General features: G+C 50.6%; 1 protein-coding gene across 5 annotated transcripts in view; it reads left to right on the forward strand.

Moving 5' to 3' along the window:
- SBF1 (SET binding factor 1) overlaps positions 1–22,374 on the forward strand; it is a 75,405-nt gene that overhangs the window by 23,699 nt on the left and 29,332 nt on the right. For 4 of the 5 annotated variants that reach the window (XM_081958172.1, XM_081958174.1, XM_081958175.1 and 1 more), the window contains exons 2-22: positions 3,384–3,469; positions 4,096–4,233; positions 4,373–4,504; positions 7,051–7,161; positions 8,455–8,560; positions 8,789–8,921; positions 9,075–9,183; positions 10,431–10,544; positions 15,225–15,302; positions 15,491–15,604; positions 15,965–16,093; positions 16,217–16,315; positions 16,755–16,959; positions 17,858–17,970; positions 18,426–18,575; positions 18,664–18,732; positions 18,835–18,993; positions 19,079–19,323; positions 19,429–19,601; positions 19,692–19,765; positions 19,887–20,082. In XM_081958172.1, coding sequence (XP_081814298.1) covers positions 3,384–3,469; positions 4,096–4,233; positions 4,373–4,504; positions 7,051–7,161; positions 8,455–8,560; positions 8,789–8,921; positions 9,075–9,183; positions 10,431–10,544; positions 15,225–15,302; positions 15,491–15,604; positions 15,965–16,093; positions 16,217–16,315; positions 16,755–16,959; positions 17,858–17,970; positions 18,426–18,575; positions 18,664–18,732; positions 18,835–18,993; positions 19,079–19,323; positions 19,429–19,601; positions 19,692–19,765; positions 19,887–20,082 — 2,733 coding nt within the window. The remainder of the gene's footprint in view (positions 1–3,383; positions 3,470–4,095; positions 4,234–4,372; positions 4,505–7,050; positions 7,162–8,454; positions 8,561–8,788; positions 8,922–9,074; positions 9,184–10,430; positions 10,545–15,224; positions 15,303–15,490; positions 15,605–15,964; positions 16,094–16,216; positions 16,316–16,754; positions 16,960–17,857; positions 17,971–18,425; positions 18,576–18,663; positions 18,733–18,834; positions 18,994–19,078; positions 19,324–19,428; positions 19,602–19,691; positions 19,766–19,886; positions 20,083–22,374) is intronic. The other variant, XM_081958173.1, reaches the window with a different exon arrangement.

A 22,374-nucleotide genomic window follows, 5' to 3' on the forward strand; every position in this document is an offset into this window, starting at 1 on the left:
TAAAACTATTTTCTTTCCTTCTATTAATAGTTCAATTGCAATATATCTTCCTTGAGGATCTGCTTCAATTAATTCAGCCTTTAAATCTTTTCTTAAGTATATAACTATATCATTTTTCTTCTCCGGAGCAGATGCCACAAAATGTAGTCCCAATCTTGCATTCATCAAATATTTCTGGTCCTGTGTTCTAATATGTGTTTCTTGCAGACAAATCACATCATTTTTAAATTGTTTCAGGTAGTGGAATATTTTTTTCCTTTTTTGTGGTGAGTTTAAACCATTAACGTTCCAGGTTAGAAATTTAATTGTCATCTTCAGCCCCCTGAAGCTTTTTAAGAGCCACCTGGAAATCCTGCTGGAATTTCTTCTTTGGTCTGGCTCCCCCCACAGCTTCTGTATTTATGCTTATAGTTCTTGGATTGTTGTCTGGGCTTGTTGTATCTTTAATTCTTGCTCTTTACGTTTGATAGCCGCTCGGGTTTGTCTTTGTTCCATGATTTCTTCTGTCTCAAGTAGGTCCAGGGTTTGAGCAGCACCCGCTTGTGCCTGGATATCTTCCTGTTTATCTTCCCCTGCTTCTTTTCTTCCTCTAGATCCTGGAGATGGAGGGTGTCCAGCCTTTAATACATTGCTGTAAAAATCTCTTGCTTTCCAGACTGAGCTAAGACGATATCTTTCTCCTAAGTAGTTCACCACCAATCCTTCTGGAACCTCCCATCTGTACTGTATCTGGCGAGTTCTGAGTTCATCCACTAGGAATGCATAATCCTTTCTAGATCTCAACATTTTAGGGGGAATTTCTTTTAATACTGCCACCTCTTGACCTGCGACCTGCAATTTGTTTTTATACTTGTCGCTTGTACTATCCCATTCCTTATTTTCCTGGTAACAAAATAGATTACAATATCTCTTGGTAGTTGTCTCCGTCTGGCAATCCATGAATTTACGCGGTAAATTTTGTCCATCTGCCAGTCATATTCTGTCTTAGATTCACCAGTTAATTGGACAAAAGCTTCCGTAAAAATCTCTTTCAAATTTTCTTGGTTACTTTCAGGCCCCTTATTCTCAAAGCAAACTCCATAGCTCTATATTGTGTCATTGTGACTTCTGCCTCTGACTTATCAATCTTGCTTTGAAAGTCTACAACATTATTCTCCAAATTCACATTGGACTGATTGATTTCTTCCACTCTATCCTCCAGTGATGTTACGTAACCAAGCAAACCCTTAAATGCATCCACTATATCTTCCCTTATTTGCTGGTTGCGAGTTTGTTTGTTTGTTTGTTTGTTTGTTTGGATTTATATGCCGCCCTTCTCCAAAAGGACTCAGGGCGGCATACAACATTAAAAAAGCACACATCCCAAAAGTTAAAATAAATAAATAAATACATATCCAAAAAACAAACCAAATTTAAAAGACAATACATTTAAAATAAGTTTAAATTAACAGGCCAAGCCGGCTTGCTGGAGAAGCCAACTTTTTAGGGCGCGTCGGAAGGACTGGAGGTCAGGGATTATGCGAAGCTCCAGGGGCAGCTCATTCCAGAGGGAAGGCGCTCCCACAGAGAAGGCTCTCCCCCTGGGGGTCACCAGCTGACACTGTCTGGCCGACGGCACCCTGAGGAGGCCAACTCTGTGGGATCGTACTGGACGGTGGGAAGCTACTGGTGGCAGTAGGTGGTCTCGCAGGTACCCTGGGCCTAAACCATGGAGCGCTTTAAAGGTCATAATTAATACCTTGAATCGCACCTGGAAAACAACTGGCAACCAGTGCAGGCCGCCTAAAAGGGGTGTAACATGGGAGCACCTAGGTACCCCCATGACAACCCGCGCGGAGTTTGGATTAAGTCTTTAATTTCAGACATTTTGTTAGACACATCTTTAAGGGCTTTAGTAATTTTGCCTTCCAGAGCCGAAGCTTTTTCCTTTAAGGCATTTTGAAGGTTACTTTGGAGGGCTTCAAGTGTTAATGCTTCTGCTGGGGGTAATAAAGATTGCAATTTTTATGTCTGGGTTGGAGAGCTTCCAGCACTCTTAGAGGCAGTTAATTTATTTTGCTTTGAAGCCATTTCCAAATACTCAAATCAAACTTTTCAGCGGCTGAATTACTTATCCAAAAAGTCCACCTAACCCCCAGGCGTGTTAATTTTTATAGCTTGTTAGCGAACCAACGCTATTTTGTTTAATCTCGAGCTCTTGATTCTTTTTACAAGAATCTTCTTTCTTTAGCAAGCACTTAACAGTTACTTCGCTTCTTAAGTTTCACTTTCCCCACGCCCTTTGATGTTCAGGCGCCATCTTCCCTTTTATCCCCCTTAATCTTCATAGAAGGAAGTTATAGTAAATCTGAGTTAAGTTTTGTACTTGCGATTATAATCACTCCTGTCTTCGCTCCGCCTGCTTCTTATTCAAATGTAGAGTAATATGTTGATAGCAGGAGTGGTCGTGGTGCTTTGTTCTGCCGATGCAGAGATGCCCCGGGAGCGGAACACTATCGGGCTGCAGTGGGGCTCTCGCCTTTCAACCCCCAGAATTACTCCTATGGGTCTAAGGGAGCTCTACCCTTACCCGGTTGCTCACCTCCCCCTCTTTTCCCGAGGGGAGAGTTTTCACACTGCCAGACGTCCATCAGCACCTACGTTGCCACCGGAAGTCCGAAGGGTCTCTGTCCTTGTCTGTCTGCTGATGCTCAACATCTCAAGCTGTAGCCAATTCCTTTGCTGTTCATTGGGTTGAGCTTCCCCGTTCATTACATATGCGGAAAGGTGGCCTGGATGCCACCTGCCAAGAACCTTCCTGCACTTGAGGGTGCCAGGGGCTGGTGGGCTTCTGGGCCTGTGTGTTGCCTGCCTTATAAAGTAGTCTCCCTCCCAACATTGGGCCATCTTGATTATGGTTGATGTTTCGGAAGTCCTTCAAGGCCTGGTTATATAATCAGGCCATAGGGCATGGTATGTTCATTTACATTGTCCAGTAAAGTATAGTATTCTTATTATCTTTCCAACAAAATGCTGTCTTAGACAATCCTTTTCTATGTAAATGTAGTGGATCCAATAAATACTTGTTTAAGTTATAGTTTGACGTCCATTGATGCTCTTCCTATAGAAGTTGATCACGTGAGCTGGGGGGGGGGGAAAGGAAGCAGTGGTTATGTGAAAAATGATCCTAAGGTCACTCAGCTAACTGTTGTAAGTCAAGGACTAAATCTGTAGTGACTAAATCTGGGACTTTTATAATGTGAGGCTTTATGTTTATACTTCCTCTTGTCAGATCAGGTGAAATGATCATTTCTTCTGTTTCAGTTAGGCGGGAGGAGTTGCTAGAGGGGGCTCTGTCCTGTGCAAGTCCAGGAAGGAGCTAAAACTGCTGTTTTCCTTTGCAGGCAGCAGAGACGGCCAGGGCCAAATACTCCAGCGGTTTCCAGAAAAGGACTGGGAGGACAACCCTTTCCCCCAGGGGATCGAACTGGTGAGTAAGCAAAGGACAATGGGAGGTAGAGCAACTCCCAGAGTGTGTGTATTTGGGGTTGTCTGCTTTTATTTAGATCTGGATCCCTATTCCTTCCACTCCAGTAGGTTATACAGTATCAACAGAAGCCAATATGAACCCTGACCACCTTCACAGCAGTGCTAAGTGTATGGTTCAAATCAGAAAGCAACACACACACACACACACACACGGCAGCATAAATAAAGCTATATAAAGAGACATTAACCCCGCTGGGCTTCATGGACCATCGTGGCTCCATTCTTGGCCTGCTTGACCTGTCAGAGGCATGGTCTGGATGGGCCCCGTGGATTGGGCCGCAATGCATTGTGCTGGCTTCCTTCTTTTCTTTGGGGCTAATGCCGTTCAGTGATGATGGGGGGGAAGAGGTCCCTTGCTCAAGGCTTTGGGGCAGCACCCCTGAGTTAAGAGCCCCCATTTCCTCAGGCAGAAACCCTTTCCTTGCCAAAGGAAGGATTCCTTCTCTGCGGTCAGGTGGGAGGCCCCCAGGTGGAGGAAGAGGGATCCTGGCTCTCCGTGGCTGTGGCGGGAGAGCCAGCTTTCAGAGACAGAACTGGGGGCTGCCCTAACGATGATGTCTCCTGCAGTTTTGCCAGCCAAGCGGATGGCAGCTTTTCAAGGAGAGAAACCCTCCCACGTTCTTCATTGCCGTCCTGACTGACATCAACTCGGAGCGCCATTACTGTGCCTGCTTCACCTTTTGGGAGGCCATTGAAAGCATCCAGGTAAAGAGAGGCCTTTCCTCTTGAACCCTGTTTGAGGCAGAACGGACCTCCACTGAATCTGGAATGGCTCTCCACCTGCGCCAGTCCCCGGTGGGCAGCTCAGCCAGCAGGCTTAGGTAACCACTCCTTTCCCCTCCAGCAGCTGCAGAACCGCTGGAAGAAGGAGGAAGTGGAGGAGCTGGAGGTGAGCGCCCTCGTCCATCCCTCGCAGCTCTTTGCTCCAAAGAGTTTGGTGCTTGTCTCTCGGCTGGACCACACCGAGGTTTTCCGGGTAAGGCTTGCTGGGCAGTTTGGCAAACCAACCTCTGCCTAGGGTGGGCCATGGTTTACCGTCTGTTATCTCTCAGCCAGTTTGCCTCTCCCTTCTTATCTTTTGAATTGTACTGTTATGCCGATAGAAAGTTCAGCTTGTCCAGAACTAGGAGAGGCGAACAAGGCATTTACAAGGCTATAAAGCATTCTGAAATGCCAGCTGTCTGAGTGGTGGAGGCACCACGAAGTCAGGCTGCAGAACTCTTTTTTCAGAATCCGAGTGGGAAGAAGCCGGGGGGTGGGGGTGGAGGGGTTGGTCCCTGAATTCAGCCCCAGCTTTGATGCCAGAATCCACCTTAAAGCAGAGCCATCCATGGCTCTCTAGCCTCCGCCTGAATTGCTGAGCCAAATGCAGTTTCCTCCAGCGGTCTTCCAGGCTCTGCCTTCCTCCGACTTAGGAGAACTAAATATTTTTATTCAGTGCATCTCTCTTCTTCAATGGATGTGGATAATAACGGAGCTTTTCCTGGTTAAGATGCTGGTTTCTATGACAGCCTTGGGGGAGCCACTTGCACAGCCGATTCTGCAGGTGGGCAGCAGAATCCTGCACTGAGCAGGGAATGAGAGGACTTGTGGGGTCCTACCCAATTCTGTGATGAGATGATGGTGCGCTGCCTCTTCATCATGGGATTTAAGGTACACATTTCAGCCTGAAGACCCAAGGATCTGGGCCTAAGGATGGTACCTTCTGAGAAAGAAAGGCCCTTTTCCAGGGCTTTCCTTGGATCTGTAACTCCAAGATCCACAACCGACACTGTAGTCAGAAGTAGAAAATTATCTATTTTGGTTTAAGATAAACGAAAACATCAGATTTGGTTCTCCTTGGATCCTCCAGGGCAAGACCCTAACCAGCCACCACCACGTCTTAATTTCGCCACCTCGCTAAGACCCTTGCCGGAGGCACGTGAGATTGCGCTTGCATGAAAGGCCTTGTTATGCCCAAGATGTTGTGCGCATGCTAAAAACCCAGTCTGGCAGGAAGTGGTTAGCTTTAAGCCAAAGTAGCCCCAGACTTCAGTTAAACAGGCCTTCCTGGGAAATGAGGCTGAGACTAAAAGCCTGTCAACACTGGGGGAGCTCCAAAACACAGCCCTGTTTGTCCCCCTGCAAAGAGTGATTTAAAAGGACATGCCAGATCTCATGGCTAAATACCCCAAATGCTGTTTTTCTGCTGCCCAAACTGTGATTCCCACTGCCATCTGGCCAGCTTGGAAAAGGCCAGTTATCCAGCAGGGAGACCAGGCAGCCCTGGGGGAACGGGGTCAGGAGAGACGCCAGCTGAATGGGGTTGGCAAACTAGTCCCACGTCGGGTTAAACATCTTTTATTAGTTGTGTGGTTTTTATTTATTCTCCTATGAAAAAATAAGTATAACCCATGTAAAGTCTTCGTTCATTAACAAGTGGGAAGAAATCAGTTTTTTTATTTTCATTTGAATGGTATATAGAAGTGATGTAATTGGGGAAAAAACTATGAAAAATTTACTATGCGATCATTTATTCAAAAAAAAAAATTTAACAGATGTGGGTAGTCCTCATTTAGTGAGCACAACTGGGACCAGATATTCTTTTGCTAAGTACCACGGTTGTTAAGTGAGACATCACATGACTGCAAGTTGCAATATCACTGCTGGTTTCTCCATTGACTCTTATTTGTTGAAAGATGCCTGTGAAGCACACAAATGACTTTTTCCGCACCAGCCTGACTTTGAATGACAACTAAACAGGGTAGCCAATAAGTGAAGACCACCTTTATTTTCTTCTGTGGAAAGAGTACGCCCTTGGCTCTTAACCCCTGGCTTCAGCCCCTCTGGCAGAAACGACCTCAGGGAGGGAGGCCTTCCTTACGACCGTCTCCATGTCCCTGAGGTTGACGGAAGCCCCGCTTCAGCTGGGGAGCCTTTGAGGCCTTTCTCACACGCAGGGCCCGTTCCACATCTCTCTCTCTCTTTCTCTCTCTCTCTCTCTCTCTCTCTCTCACACACACACACACACACACACACACACACACACCAGCTGCTCCAGGGCCTTCTGTTTCGACAACAGTTAACAGAGATCAAAATTCCTTCGCTGTGAGGTGTGGTTGCAAAGCATGCGACCACATTGGTTTTGCAATGGGAATCCTGGCTCTCCTTGTTGCGTTGTTAAGTGTGGACCAAGTAGCCTCTTCCGCCTGGGGAGGTACAGCCCCGTCCAGAATGGAGCCGCTCATCTTGCTAGAGTCGAGCATGACCCTCCCCATCCAGACCGGAGAAGAGCCTCCCTGGGCTGGGCAGAGGCAGGACTGGCATCAGGCTCCTTGTTAGCTGGTGCAGAGTGAGCGGACGCAGAGCACTTTCAAAGAAAGTTCAAAGCACTTTCTCTGAGGCTTTTGCAAATGGAACGCTGTCCTGGGAGAGCACCCTGTTGCTGCTGCTGAGCCCAGTCTCTCCCATCAGGGCGCCCCTTGCTTCTGATGGGTGCCTTTGGCTGAGCCCCCCACCCCCTGTTTCCCTTGTCCCCCACAGAACTGCCTGGGGCTGATCTACACCATCTACGTGGACGGACTGAGCACATCTCTAGAGACCGTGGTTGGGAATCTCCTGACGTGCACCATCCCTATTACGGGGGGCTCCCAGGTGAGTTCCGCACTTGCCCCACATGGTTGGCCCTCCAGTGACCCATGCCCAGGGCAGAGCAAGTCTTTTGGGCAGAGGGAAGGGTATGCATGCCCAGGCACACCTCACTTCTCTTCTGTTGGTCAGCGTCACTGTGGTTTTGAAAGGCCGACGCGTGGCAGCACGGAGGGTTTCTCCAGACCAGGCCCTGAGGGAAGCTGGGGCTGGGGGTGGCTGTGATGGCTTCCTCCCTGCAGGGGAGTTTGGCTCTTCCATGGCCTTTGAGGCATTTCCAGGGACCAACCATCTTTTTGCAGCTGGCTCTTCATTTTTCATTAGAGGGGCTTCTAAAATGTGGCTATTGTTTATTAACTCACCGGTTTTATTCATTTCATTTGTTATTTTCCAAAAATAACACAGCACCTATATTATGGTTTGTTTATTTGTTTAATTTCTATAGCCTCCCATCCTCAAAGTGGTGGTGGTTTGCTTGGGAGGGTTCCCGGGGGCTAGAGAAGGGCAGCGATGGGCGATGGGAGTTCCCTGGGGCCAAGGCTGCTCTGGCCTTTCTCTGCCTTCTGCGTAGCTTGCAGCAGCCTCGCCAGCCCCCCAGGACACTCCTGATAGGCAGGCCCTTCTGGGGGCTGCCCCCCTCCTCCTTCCCCCCTCCCCACCGCTTTGTGCTGCTGCCCTGTGGTCCTCTGCTGCGTGCTTGCCCGAGTGTGCTTGCTGCCTCTTTGTCGCTTGGCCATCAGTCTGTCTTGTGCTGTGTTTCTAACTGATTGTGCTGTTTCTGTCTGTCTCTATCTCAGCCTGACCTGGATGACGAAGCAGCGGTATGCACGACTTTTCTCTCCTCGGGGCTGCCTCCTCCCCCAAGAGGAGGCCTGGGGTGGCCAGGAGCAGCTCCCTGGCCCTTTTGGCGTGTGCTAGGGAGAGAGAGAGAGAGAGAGAGAGAGAGAGAGAGGATGTGTGAGGCTGGGGGAAGGCAGGCAGAGTGCTCAGCTGGAAACTGAGCTGGACTGGACCTTTTGCTAACCCTAACCCTAGAATCCAAGGATTCTCCAGAGGCCGATTGCGCAGGCCCTTTCCCAGCCATGGTGGCTTTGCATCTGATGGGGCGAGACATATTTTTCAGCACGCCTGGGAACCTCTCTGGAGTCCTGCCAGGTTGTCTTTCAGACTTCAGCTGCTCCTGTGACAGGAGGAAGGGCCAAGAGCCCTTTTCCCACCAGCTTCGGTTCTTTGGCCTCTGCAGCCTTTGACCCCGGGGCCTTGTCTTTCTCTCCCACCCCCCACCCCCCCTTGTTGCAGAGGACAATTTCCCTGGGTGCGGGCGACAGGCAGGTGATCCAGACGCCCATCAGCGACTCTCTCCCCGTCAGCAACTGCAGCGTGGCTCTCCTCTTCCGGCAGCTAGGTGAGGACACTCGGGCTGCTCTTGGCCCTCCATGCTGTTGCCGCCCTTGGGAGAGCTGATCCCAGGGCCTGGAAACCTGCAGGCCCTTGGTCCTGGGAGGCCACCGCGTATCCAGATAAGAAAGAGGCTCTGTCGGAGGGAGGCGGGAGGGTGGGTCCTTCTGTTGGCGGCTGTGTCCCAGCGCAGGAGGGTCCCAGGTGAACCTCAGAGACCATCCTCTTCCTCCAGGAATCACCAATGTGCTGGTTCTCTTCTGTGCGACCCTGACTGAGCATAAGATCCTCTTCCTCTCCAGCAGCTACCAGAGGCTGACCGATGCCTGTCGCGCCCTGCTTGCCCTCCTCTTTCCCCTGAAGTACAGGTCAGTAAAGAGAGGCTCAGCGGCTGGAGCTCCTCCGCCCCCAGCAGATCACACTGCCCTGAGCTGCCGCTGCCGCTCTTGGACTAACTGGGCCCCAAGGAGCCGTAGAGCCTTTCCTTGAGAGGGTCTGCTTTGTGGGTTTCTCTGCTGCAGCTTCACGTACGTGCCCATCCTGCCTGCTCAGCTTCTGGAGGTCCTCAGTACACCCACCCCCTTCATCATCGGGGTCAGCTCTGTCTTCCAGTCAGAGACCCAAGAGCTGGTGAGTGGAGCGTCCGCCTGGACATCGGGAAGCACAGCAGACCCGGGATCGGGAGCCCAGGCTTTGGGGCAGGCTGGGTTTCCTAGAGGGCAGCTCCTTTGCCTGTTCCTGCCTTCTGGGAGGGCATTCTCTCTTCTCCTGAGCTGCCCTCCGAGCAGGGCTTTTTCTGCAGCTAGCCAGGGGGCCCCTCCGATCATGGGATTGCAACTCCGGCACTTGGCCACAGATCCGCAACTCCGGCCACCTGTAGCTTCCTTCTGGCTTCTCCACTGACTTCGCTTGTTGGGAGCCAAAAGGAAGTTGCGGTCACGTGAGGTCCCTGCTTAAAGACAGCAGCAGCAGCAGCAGCAGAAGAAGAAGAGAGCTACTGTAGCCTGTCGCAAGAATGCAGGACTCTTTAGCTTAGATTGAAGGTGGAGGTGATAAGAACATGAAAATAGCCCTCTGAGATGAAGCCAAAGCCCAACTTGATGCAGCCCTCGGTTTCTCCCAGTGGCCGACCACACAGCTCTGTGGTGCTAATGAGAAGGAGGTGGGCTGCCCCTTTCCCGTCACCCTTCTCCTGCAGTGGGTCTCTGGCAGGAGGCTTCCCCAAGCTGGAGGAATGCCTGGAAACCTCCCTGAATTCATCCCGTTCCCCAGTTACTTCATCTTCACCCTGTAATGCGGAAATGAGCGCAGGGTGAGGAGGTTTCCCCACCTCGTCTGCTTCGAACCTCCTCCTGGTCAGCTTCATGGGGGCCCTTGTCTTGGGGGTGTAACAGAGAGGAAACATTCTCCGCCCCTGGGGTGGGTGGGTGTGGATTGACATCTTGGGCTCAGTCATCCAGGGAGACCAGGTGGGGGCGGCAGGCGGGGGGGGGGGGGCAGCGAGTGAGCGGGTAGAAAATTCATAGCAGACAAAAGGTAACATTTCCTTACAGAATTTGGCCTCACAAAACGGTGTTGGTCGCCGACTGGGCAGTGAAAGGAAGGCCTATTCAGGGAAGAAACAGTTGTTGGCATGACTGTATTTTGCCTTGAGTGCCATGGATGCCAGCTGCAGAGCTAGCCACGCTTTGGGCTGAATCCCATAAGAGCCACTTTGCCTGCCTGGGAGCACCCAAGGGATGGCGTCCTGGGCTCTTGCGTTCTCTTCCTGCCTCTTTCCGGGAAGAAGTTCTGGGTCTCGCTTGTGGGGAAGCTTTGAGTTAGTTGGGCCCGGCAGAGGCCCTGGACATGAGAGGCCTTTGTCCCTTTTTCCCCAGCTGGATGTGATCATCGCAGATCTCGATGGAGGGACGGTCACCATCCCGGAGTGCATCCACATCTCTTTGCTGCCTGAGCCTCTCCTCCATCAGACGTGCGAAGCCCTCTCGATGGTGAGTGTTTCTCCCAAGGGGCCTGGAGAACCCTCTCCGAGTGGGAGCAAAAGCAGCCAGGGGCACAATGTAGATGGGGGGACACCGAAGGCGCCGCCATGCCTGGTGCTTTGTTCCTGAGCGTGGGGAGCTTTGATCCTATCCTCAGAAGCCATTTCTGCAGGAGGCAGTTGGTGCTAAGGGGAACATCCCTTGTTCCCTGCGTTATATCGCACCGAGGACGGGTTGCACCTGCTCGCTTTCAGGAGCTATTTGGAGTTTGTTTATTTATTTATTTATTTATTTATTTATTTATTTATTTATTTATTTATTTATTTATTTATTTATTTATTTATTTATTTATTTATTTATTTATTTATTTATTTATTTATTTATTTATTTATTTATATTTGGTGCTTCTAGACCGCCCCCTCTCCCAGAAGGGACTCGGGGCAGTGTACAGTCCATAGAGAATATCACAAAATACAATAAAAAAGTTAAATAGTTAAATATGTACAGTTTGGAGGAGGTTAAAATGCAATTAAAAGAACTGTACAAAGCTAATATAAATATAAGTTTTAAATCACTAAAACAAACACAACAAATTAAAAAAACCCTAAGATAACCAGATAATAATACATTTGCCAGGAGGGACAGTTGTAATTATGCCAGGCCTGCTAATCGGAACAGGTGAGTCTTCAATTTTTGCCGGAAGGAGCGGAGGTCAGAAGTGGTTCTAATGTCGGGGGGGAGGTCATTCCAGAGGGTTGGGCCCATCACAGAGAAGGCCCTACTCCTTGGTGTCGCCCTTTGGCATTGCCTAGTGGACGGCACCAGGAGAAGTCCCTCCCTGTGTGAGCGAATTGGCCGCAGGGATGTATGTGGGAGGATGCGATCCCGCAAGTAACTAGGTCCCGTGCCATGGAGCGCTTTAAAGATGGTAATCAGCACCTTGAAACGCACCCGAAAAACCACAGGTAGCCAGTGCAGCTCGCGCAGGAGAGGTGTTACGTGGGAGTACCTCGTACTCCCCATCACAGCCCGCGCGGCTGCGTTCTGAACTAACTGCAGTCTCCGGGCGCATCCCAAGGGCAGCCCCATGTAGAGAGCGTTGCAGTAATCCAGGCGGGACGTCACCAGCGCATGAGTGACCGCGCGTAGGGCATCCCGGTCCAGTAGGGGGCGCAATTGGCGCACCAGGCGAACCTGGTGGAACGCCCCCCTCGCCACGGCTGCCACATGGTCATCCATTGACAGCCGGGCATCAAGGAGGACGCCCAAATTGCGCGCCCGTTCCACAGGGGGCAATTGTTCGCCCCCTATGGCCAGCGATGGAATCAGCTGGCTGAACCGAGGTGCCGGTAGCCACAGCCACTCGGTCTTGGAGGGGTTGAGTTTAAGTCTGTTGTCCCCCATCCAGACCCCGACGGCTTCCAAGCACCGGGACATCACTTCGACAGCCTCGTTGGGGTGGTTTGGGGTTGAAATATACAGCTGAGTATCATCAGCGTAGAGGTGATACTCAACCCCAAAACCACGGATGATCTCACCCAGCGGCTTCACATATGTGTTGAACAGGAGAGGCGAGAGGACCGACCCCTGTGGCACTCCACAAGTGAGTGGCCTCGGGGTCGACCTCTGCCCCCCTGTCAACACACATTGCCTCCGGTCGGAGAGGTAGGAGCCGAACCACCGCAAAACGGTACCTCCGACTCCTATCCCCTCCAACCGGCGGAATAGGATACCATGGTCGATGGTATCAAAAGCCGCCGAGAGGTCTAATAGGACCAGGATAGAGGAACAACCTCTATCTCTGGCCCTCCAGAGATCATCAACCAACGCGACCAAGGCTGTCTCTGTGCTGTGCCCGGGTCGGAAGCCGGACTGGCGTGAGTCTAGATACTCGGATTCGTCAAGGTGTCGTGGAAACTGCTGCGCCACCACATTCTCAACAACCTTCGCTAGAAACGGAAGGTTGGAGACTGGACGATAGTTAGCTAGCTCCATTGGGTCGAGTGAAGGCCTCTTAAGTAAGGGCCTCACCACCGCCTCCTTCAAGGCGGTTGGTAAGGATCCCTCACCCAATGAGGCATTCACCAGGCCCAGAAGCCAGCCTCGGGTCACCTCCCAAGATGCCAGTACCAAGCAGGAGGGACACGGGTCCATTAAACATGTGGTGGGTCGCAGCCGTCCACGCAACCTATCCAAAGTTGTATAATTGGTGGCAGGCTCGGGTGTTTTTCCACTCTTAGAGAGCTGTTAGAGAGGGTAGTGTTTAATTCTGCTTATTTCCTTGTTTGGGGAACATTTGTGAATTTTCTAGATATTTTTGCTCAGCTGTCTTACATAAATTGCTGGACGTATAAGGTGGTTCATAAATTCTTTTGTAAAACTGTCACCAAGTTGATTAAAACCAAATTAAATAAAGTAAAGCATTAAAGCAAAATAATGGAATTTCTGTTTAAGATATTTTTCCCCATACCTTTCTGAAAGAGTTGAGAAAACTCTTGGCTTCGGATTAATAAGTTGTTTCAAACAAAGCAAATGTGAAATAAATGTTTTAGTCTGGTAAAGCCAGAATACAATTGTGCCTACGTAAATAACATTTATACCCATCATACTATTCACTTTTGGGGTAATACAGAAAAGGACTGAAAATAATAAAAACATATGACAAAGAAAAGGAGATACAGGTAACGTCTCTTTATACAGTTTCTTCCTTGCCAACCATCTTTGTTGCAATTACACTGATAAATGTCTTCATTATCTTTTGTTTTGTAATTTCTCCCCTCTTTTTCAGGATCTCCTCAATTTCATCCAATCACAACTTTTGAGATTCTCTTTTTCTTCCTGTATTTGTTTTGCAATTTAATCCTCTTTTTTTTTCCTCTTGATGTTAGCAAACCACCCTAGCATGCTGCCCATTCCCTTCAACATCCAATCCACATTTATTTATCCCTTTTTCATTCTTGGCATCCCTTCCGTGTCAAGAAATAGCATTTACCTGTGAATTGGTGGGGAGAGCTTGCAAGCGAGTACCTCGATTCAAGTTTCTCTCTCTCTCTCTCTCTCTCTCTTTCTGCATTTTTTCTGTAATCCAAACTGTCAATTTTGTCATCTCAGCCAGCTCCATCAACTTCACCATCCATTCATTCTTTCACTGCAAGTAACATCAAATCTTTCCACCTCTATGCCTCCTATTGAAATCGTGCTGCTGTTATTTTAGTTATATATAAAATAGGCAGGACCCAAGGCGCTGACTATATAGAGAGGCCTCAGGGTCGGTCCAGCACAGAGTGGCAGGGTGTAATTTGCAGGCAGAAGAGCATATCCTGGATGCCACAGCCAGATAGCTGGCATTGTGTGCAGGAACATCTGCCCACAATGGGCATGGAACATCTGCACCCTTCTGGCCTTCCAGGAGGGCCTTTAGAGCCAGGCTCTGCTCTGAGTGCTGGGGGGCACCTTGTGCTGGAGGGGGAATGTTGAGTGAGAGACACTGTTCATCTTGTTTTTTAGCATTTATTTAATTGTTGTTAATTTTAATATTTTAATATATATGCTTTTGAATCATTGTTAGCTACTTTGGATAGTGAGCTGACAAATGATAAATTTAATTAAAAAAAATGAATAAATACATGGGTAAGAAAATCCTTTGTTAAAATTTCAACTTTAGAAATCTTAGGATCCACATTTTCTGAGATCCAAATCATACCTATTCTTGAAAATGATCTATGTCTTTCTGAAAAATAACTACAATCTCTAGATTTACCACTTTTTCTGTCTCACTAATGCTGAATTATCTATCAAAACCCCCCAAAAATCTGATGTTCTGCGTAATAGCGGAGAAATCATTCCATTATAATCTACAATTTTCACAGGGAAAACTTAGGGTTATAGTTATATATAGAATAGTTTTAGAAGTTGTTTACACACACACACACACACACACACACACACCCCTTCGTAATAAGATCATTGTGTAAGGTAATTATGCCTTGTTTTAATTTTTTTTAAGAGTGAAACTTTTTTTTCTTTTCTGAAGAGCACATTTGCTCCATTTATATTCCACATTTCCAGAAGAAGGAAAAATGTCTTTGTATATATAATAACATATTTCTGCCCACCCTGTAGCCTGGAAGTGAGAATATGAGGAGAGAGAAAGAAGACTGAATAGAGTGAAATATTTCCCTTAAGGCTTGGGGTACCTGAGGAAGGTGGTGGAGGAGCCCCAGCCAGGAAAGAGCAAGCGCGTTACTTTTAGCCTCTTTTTATTAACTGCACAAAAAGTGGATGAGGATAACTTTTAAGCCATAGGAGAGGGACCATTGAAAAGACACCTCGCCTTGTGTCCAGTGCAGTTGGGTTGGGGCCCATGAACAACCGAACGGGCGGAGTGACGGAACCGAGAAGACCTTTCTCCAAGGCTGCGGTAGAGAGTAAGGAAGGTGATCTCAGTGAAAATAGGCAAAAACTGATACCTTGGCAAAAAGGTGCTTTTTTCAAGGTCCAGGTGACATTTGGGCGTGGGTCAGGCAGGCACCTCCCTGATTTCACTAGAGTGTAAGAATGGGGAAGAGATACAGCACAATCAGAGGAATAAGTTGCGTTTGCTTTACAAGTTGTGGCCCTGGAGAGAGGGCGATTAGGGGAACACCCCCACCCCCCATTTGAACAAATTCCTTGACTTTGTCTGAGCAGGTCTTGGATCCAGAGTTGGAGATGGCAGATCTGGCCTTCCCACCTTCCACCATCTCTGCTTCCTCCCTCAAGATGCAGGTAAATGAGAGCCCTCTGAGCTGGCTAGCTTGGCTTTGGGCTTCTCCACCCCAAAGAATCTACCTTGGGCTGCAGGGATGCTCAATGCACAGCTCTGCAAAGGGGCTGCGGGATGCAGGTGTCTTTCAGGACCACAGCCGATGCTTCCCGTTCCCCTCTGACCTTCTCCCTCGCCTGTCTGGCTGCAGGATAAGGAGGTCCGGGCAGTCTTCCTCCGCCTGTTTGCCCAGTTGCTGCAGGGCTACCGCTGGTGCCTACACATCATCCGTATTCACCCGGAACCAGTCATTCGCTTCCATAAGGTAGGCTGTGGAGGAGAGTGGTCAGAGCAAACAGCCACGGGGTTGAATTCTCTCTGGTCCACCCGGTGTAGAAAGCTTGCTCAGGGGGGGCCTTTAGTAGTGACATCTCCCAGGCGTCCAACACTTAGGAGCGGGTGATGGAGCTGAGGTTCCAGGATTTGATGCCCAGCAGGGTGGAAGGTGGTGGTGGGAATGTTTCTTTCATCAGGAACGGACTTTCCCTCATCCAGAGCTGGGTCGGGTCCATTTCTCAGCTGGGGCGATGGATTCCGCGGTCTCAGGAGAGGGCTGTTCTGTGGGCCTCTGGCCTTCCCCCTCGGCACAGCCCCCCTTCCCAGGCTCCTCTTTCCATTGCTGCAGGCCGCCTTCCTCGGGCAGAGGGGGCTGGTGGAAGACGAGTTCCTCCCCAAAGTGCTGGAGGGCATGGCCTTCGCAGGCTTTGTGACCGAGAGGGGCCCCCCCTACCGGGAGACGGACTTGTTTGATGAGGTGAGAGGCTTGTTGGGAAGGACTCTGAGGCACCTCCCCAACCCCCGATGCTCCAGCTGTTTGGTGAGTATGTGTGTGCACGCACCCTAGAGTGCTTAAAGAAAATCTTCCTTCCTCTCATAGCTTGTGGCCAGTGAAGCCAAACGGATGCAGGCCGATGAAGGAAACAAGGCAAAGGTTCTACGTCACATCAAGGAACTGGCAGAGCAGCTCTACAAAAATGTATGCTGACATAGCCCTGGGTGTAAGGAAGTGTATCAGCCCTGCGGGCAGATGCCCTGCGTGGCATCCTTACTCCCCTCTTCCCCCCCGGAGAGCACCAGCATCTCCTGTTTTGTTCCCGCTTTGAGGATTGGCCAGGGGGTGCTGGCCCTGCACTGCATAGGCGCTTGACTGGGATCCCCCCTTCCCCCGGTATCTCTCGCATACGGACACACAGACTCCGAATCAGCGGGTTGCTTTTTGGCATCCAGCTGTACATCCCTGTTCTTGCTAAGGCAAGTCTTGTCAAGCAGATTGTCCCATAATGGCGAATCAGTCTGCCCAATCCTGTCGGGGGCAGGAGAGATGCTGACCTTGGCTGGACATTTGGAAGGCTCAGCTCGCTTGGGTGGTGACGACCTTTGGCCCTTAACCTTTGCTGCCGCCTCTGTTGATCCAGGAGAACCCTTACCCTGCCGTGACCATGCATAAGGTACAGAAGCCCACAGAGGGCTGCCACCTGCGCCTGCACCAGAGGCCGTTCCCCCATTTGGACGAAGGGACCATCCAGTGGATTGTTGACCAGGCCGCGGCCAAACAGCAGACAGCGCCTCCTTTGGTGAAGGCGGAGAAGAAAGCCATGGTGCCATCCGGGCCACCCCTGGGTACGTGGGTGCCAGCCGCTGGTGCCGAGATGGTTGCAGCCCTGGGATAGCGTGGTCCCCTGGTGAAGTCAGAGGCTCCCTTGTTGGAGCAAGTGCTCCAGGCCGAGTCTATGGGCAGTTGGAAGGCGTTTAGAAAAATGAATAAGGACAGAAGGGGCCCTGGGGAGATCTCAACCCAGCCGGTCTCTCTGGGGCCATGCAGAGAAGCAGGATATCAATCTAAAGCATGAATGGATAACTAAAAGGATCATAGTCAGAGTTCTGAAAGGGATGGTCGGCCTTACCTTCGGCATGCACGGTGGGTCTCAGAGGCCCCCATCTACCCTTCAGACAACTCCTGCCGGCTTTAATAAGGCAGGGGCCCCGAGGCAGGATCCGGCAAGGACCTTCTCGCCTTCTGGGTCATACCGTGACCAGCGCCACTGCAGCTCCTTGGCAGATGCCCCTGTCTCAGGAGATGCGGTGTCACCATCCGGATTAGCCTCCCTTCTCCCTGGTCTAGATCGGGTGACAGCAAATTCATTGAATGGCCTTTGGTTCCGCTCTCACGGCCGGCTTTGTAATGACCTGGTTTTATCTTCCCTGTCTTCATGCTGAACCCCGAAACCTCCGTATTCCCCTATACGGTTCCTATGGAAGGAGCTGCTCTCCTCGCCTGACCCTTCTGGTTGCCTCTGCCTGCATCTTTGCCAGCTCCGCAGTCTCTTCTTTCAGCTTCAGGAAAAGGAGGAGGCGGAGCATTGAAAAGCTGCAGGGAAGGGAAGGTGGCGCCTGAATGCCCCTGCTGGCCTGCTGGCGTTTCTCCTGCCCAGTTTTGGGCCAAGAGGTGCCCTGGAGGCGGGCAGGAGGGGTGCTTTCCCGGGACCTCCAGACAGAGGCTGACTTTTCTCTCTTCCAGGGACCCTCATGGAGAGGAACGGGATGCTCCTGGCCAACAGTGCCCGGCGGCTGGAGGTGGTCAGGAACTGCATCTCCTTTGTCTTTGAGAGCAAGATGCTAGAAGCCAAAAAAGTGAGAATGGGGGGGGGGGAGGAGAGGGGAGGGGAGGGGGGCGTCCCTCCCTGGGATAGGCAGCCCTCCTTCCCTCCACAAAGGCACGGTCTATGCCGAGGTTGAGATTTGGCAACAGAAGTGTGTAATGATAGAGTGCATTTTGCACTTTTCATTGCAGAATTTTTTTAAAAGGAGGGCCCCTTATCTATGAAAGAGAGGTTTTAAAGAGGAGCCAGAGCAGTTGCTGGGTACTTTTCCTCTGACCTGCAGTGTAAAGCAGGACAGAAACCCCAGAATATAGGTTGCTGGGTGGGGGGAGGGGGTGGGAGTAGGGGAAGAGAATTGGCTGGCAACTGGGGCCCCCTCCCAAGAGTGGAGCCTCCTTCCCCACTGGCCTTAGGCTTCCCCAGAGCAGGGCAGGGGGGTGGGCAGATGGGGAGCTCCTGCTGAGCGCTGCCCGCTTTGCCTTGCAGCTGCTGCCGGCTGTGCTGCGGGCCATGAAGAGCCGGGCCGCTCGCCACTGCCTCACCCAGGAGCTGAATCTCCACGTGCAGCAGAACAGGGCCATGCTGGACCACCAGCAGTTTGATTTCATTGTCCGGATGATGAACTGCTGCCTGCAGGTGTGGCTGGAGGTCTGGGGACCCTTCCCCACCCCAGCGCCTGGCTTCCTTGGGGCTGAACTGCAGCACTGCTCTTATCTCCTCACAGGACTGCAACGCCGCGGATGAGCACGGGGTCGCTGCTGCGCTTCTGCCTTTGGTCACTGCCTTTTGCCGCGTAAGTAGCCGGGCCGGCATTGGTGGTGGCCGAGGAGGGAAGGGAGACGGGCATCCGCCGTTCAAGGCACCCCTTCCTTCCTTTCCTTTTTCTGTCCCCCAGAAACTCAGTCAGGGAATCACCCAGTTTGCCTACAGCTGTGTGCAGGAGCACCTGGTGTGGACCAACCTTCAATTTTGGGAAGCCATGTTCTACAGTGACGTACAGAACCACATCCGGGCTCTCTACCTGGAGGCTAACGAGGAGGACTGTGCTGAGCAGGTAGAGCTGAGCTCAGGAGGAGGGGGGGGGGCTTTGAGGCAGCCGCCTCCCGGCTCATCCTCTGGATCGCTTCTCTGGCTCCCAGGTGGCCGAGGAGGAGTCGGCTCTGGATATCGCTGCCGTGCAGTGCCGTCTTTGGCCCACCATGAGCCGGGAGAAGCAGCAGGACCTCATTCAGAAGGAAGAGAGCACCGTCTTCAGTCAAGCCATCCACTATGCCAACCGCATGAGCTACCTTTTGCTGCCTCTGGACACCAGTAAGAACAGGCTCCTGCGGGGCGCCGGACTTGGAGACGCCGAGAGCGTCAGCAACAGCTTAATCACCAGCAGGTAGCGTCCCACTGAGCCAGGCGAGGGCAGGGCGGAGGCGCAGGTTGGGGAAGAGGAGGAGGAGGAGGGTGGTAGTTGTGCTCAGGGGCCTCTCTGCCTTCTCAGCATCGCTGGCAGTGTGGCGGACAGTTACGACACCGAGAGCGGCTTTGAGGATGCTGAAAGCTCCGACGTGGCCAACTACGTGGTACGGTTCATCAACCGCTTTGTGGACAAGGTCTGCACAGAGAGCGGCGTCACCAACGAGCACCTCAAGGGGCTGCATGTCATGATCCCAGGCAGGTGCCCCCTGAGCTGAGAGTGGTCGGGAGGGGACGGTGGTGGCCCGGAGAGGGGCTCTCATCGCCGTCTCTCCTGCCACCCCCCAGACATTGTCCAGATGCACATTGAAACACTGGATGCCGTGCACCGAGAGAGCAAGAGGCTTCCTCCAATACAGAAGGTGAGCGCTGCAGTCTGGGCGCCTGGGGGAGGAGCTGCCCGCAGCGGTGGGTTGGGCAACCTTAGTTCCTGCAGGCTCATCAGCCGCCTGGCTAGAGGTGAGCAGGCTCTCCTTCTCGCAGCCCAAGCTCCTCCAGCCGAGCCTGCTGATTGGAGAGGACAGCGTGATGGGTGGCCTACGCGTTTACCTGGTGCCCGACGGCAGGGAAGAAGGCGCTGGAGGCAGCCTCGGGGGGCCTCCTCTACTTCCGGCCGAAGGAGCGATCTTCCTTACCACCTACCGCATCATCTTCAAGGGCACACCCACCAACCCGCTAGGTAAGGGGGCGCCACAGCGGTGCAGGCTTCTAGGAGAGAGTGCCAGGGAGTGGGAGACAGGCCATGCTAAGAGGCAGACCCCAAGGGGATCCTTGGAAGGGGCCATGGAGGAGCCCAAGCCCAATCGTCGGCTTAGTGCAGGAACCCAAATTAAGGCAGGTTGGTTGAGAGAGTGAAAATCACTCTTGACCAGCCTCCTGGGTGGCTCTCTCTCTCTCTCTCTCTCTCTCTCTCTCTCTCTCTCTCTCTCTCTCTCTCTCTCCCTCTCCCTCTCCCTCTCCCTCTCTCTCTCTCTCTCTCTCTCTCTCTCTCACACACACACACACACACACACACAGCACTATCCTTTCACAAAGCTAAATGCTCCCAACTCTCAATCCTTCTTCCTAGAATTTCGTTCATAATCCCTCAATCAACCATATATCAGTGCTGAATCCTTGAAATTGGGGGACCAGAACTGGACCCTTGAGGTGGGCTCTCCTTAGTGCAGAATAGATGGGGGTGGGGACCTCCTTTGTCTCGGATGATCTCCATTTATACAATAATACAATAGTAGAGTTGGAAGGGACCTTGGAGGTCTTCTAGTCCAACCCCCTGCCTAGGCAGGAAACCCTATACCGTTTCAGACAAATAGCTATCCAACATCTTCTTAAAGACTTCCAGTGTTGGGGCATTCACAACTTCTGGAGGCAAGCTGTTCCACTGATTAATTGTTCTCACTGTCAGGAAATTCCTCCTCAGTTCTAAATTGCTTCTCTCCTTGATTAGTTTCCACCCATTGCTTCTTGTTCTACCCTCAGGTGCTTTGGAGAATAGTTTGACTCCCTCTTCTTTGTGGCAACCTCTGAGATATTGGAATAATGCTATCATGTCTCCCCTAGTCCTTCTTTCTCTTAAGTTAAACATACCCAGTTCCTGCAACCGTTCTTCATATGTTTTAGGCTTCAGTCCCCTAATCATCTTTGTTGCTCTTCTCTGCACTCTTTCTAGAGTCTCCACATCTTTTTTACATCGTGGCGACCAGAACTGAATGCAGTATTCCAAGTGTGGCCTTACCAAGGCATTATAAAGTGGTATTAACACTTCACGTGATCTTGATTCTATCCCTCTGTTGATGCAGCCTAGAACTGTGTTGGCTTTTTTGGCAGCTGCTGCACACTGCTGGCTCATATTTAAATGGTTGTCCACTAGGACTCCAAGATCCCTTTCACAGTTACTACTACTGAGTAAGGTATCACCTATACTGTACCTGTGCATTCCGTTTTTGTTGCCTAAATGTAGAACCTTACTCTTTTCACCATTGAATTTCATTTTATTAGATAGTGCCCAATGTTCAAGTTTGTCAAGATCCTTCTGTATCTTAAGCCTATCTTCTGGAGTGTTGGCTATTCCTGCCAGCTTGGTATCATCTGCAAATTTGATGAGTTCCCCATTTATTCCCTCATCCAAATCATTGATGAAGATGTTGAAGAGTACTGGGCCTAAAACAGAGCCTTGGGGTACTCCACTGCATACTTCCCTCCATGTAGATGCAGTTCCATTGAGAACTACACGTTGAGTGCGGTTGGTCAGCCAGTTACCAATCCATCTGGTGGTGATGCTGTCTAACCCACATTCTTCTACTTTATCTAGTAGTAGGTTATGGTCTACCTTATCAAAAGCCTTACTGAAGTCCAAGTAAACTATATCAACGGCATTCCTCTGGTCCACTAATTTTGTCACATTATCAAAGAATGCAATAAGATTAGTCTGGCATGATCTGTTTTTGACAAATCCATGTTGGCTTTTGGCTATTACTTTGTTTGCTTCTAGGTGTTCGCAAATTCGTTGCTTGATTATTTTTTCCAGAATCTTTCCTGGTATTGAGGTTAGGCTGATAGGTCTGTAGTTTCCTGGATCTAATTTTTTCCCTTTTTTGAAGATGGGAACCACATCAGCTCTTTTCCAGTCCTCTGGTAGTTCCCTGGTGCTCCGGGATCTCTGAAAGATATAATTCAGTGGTTCTGAGATCTCGTCTGCTAGTTCCTTCAGAACTCTGGGGTGTAATCCATCCGGTCCTGGTGATTTGAACTCATCTAGGGTAGACAGGTGCTCACTTACCATTTTCTTCCCTATTTCAATTTGTGTTCCTAATTTTGTGGTGCTGCTTTTGATAGGTTGGACTGTTTTATCCCTTTGTGTAAAGACAGATGCAAAACATGAGTTAAATAGTTCTGCTTTCTCCCTGTTGCTTGTCACCTTCTTGCCACTTTCTCCTAGCAATGGACCAATTGTTTCCTTAACTTTTTTCTT

This window comes from Natrix helvetica, assembly GCF_964273705.1.
Source record: "Natrix helvetica genome assembly, chromosome: 6".
Classification (NCBI taxonomy): domain Eukaryota; kingdom Metazoa; phylum Chordata; class Lepidosauria; order Squamata; family Natricidae; genus Natrix; species Natrix helvetica.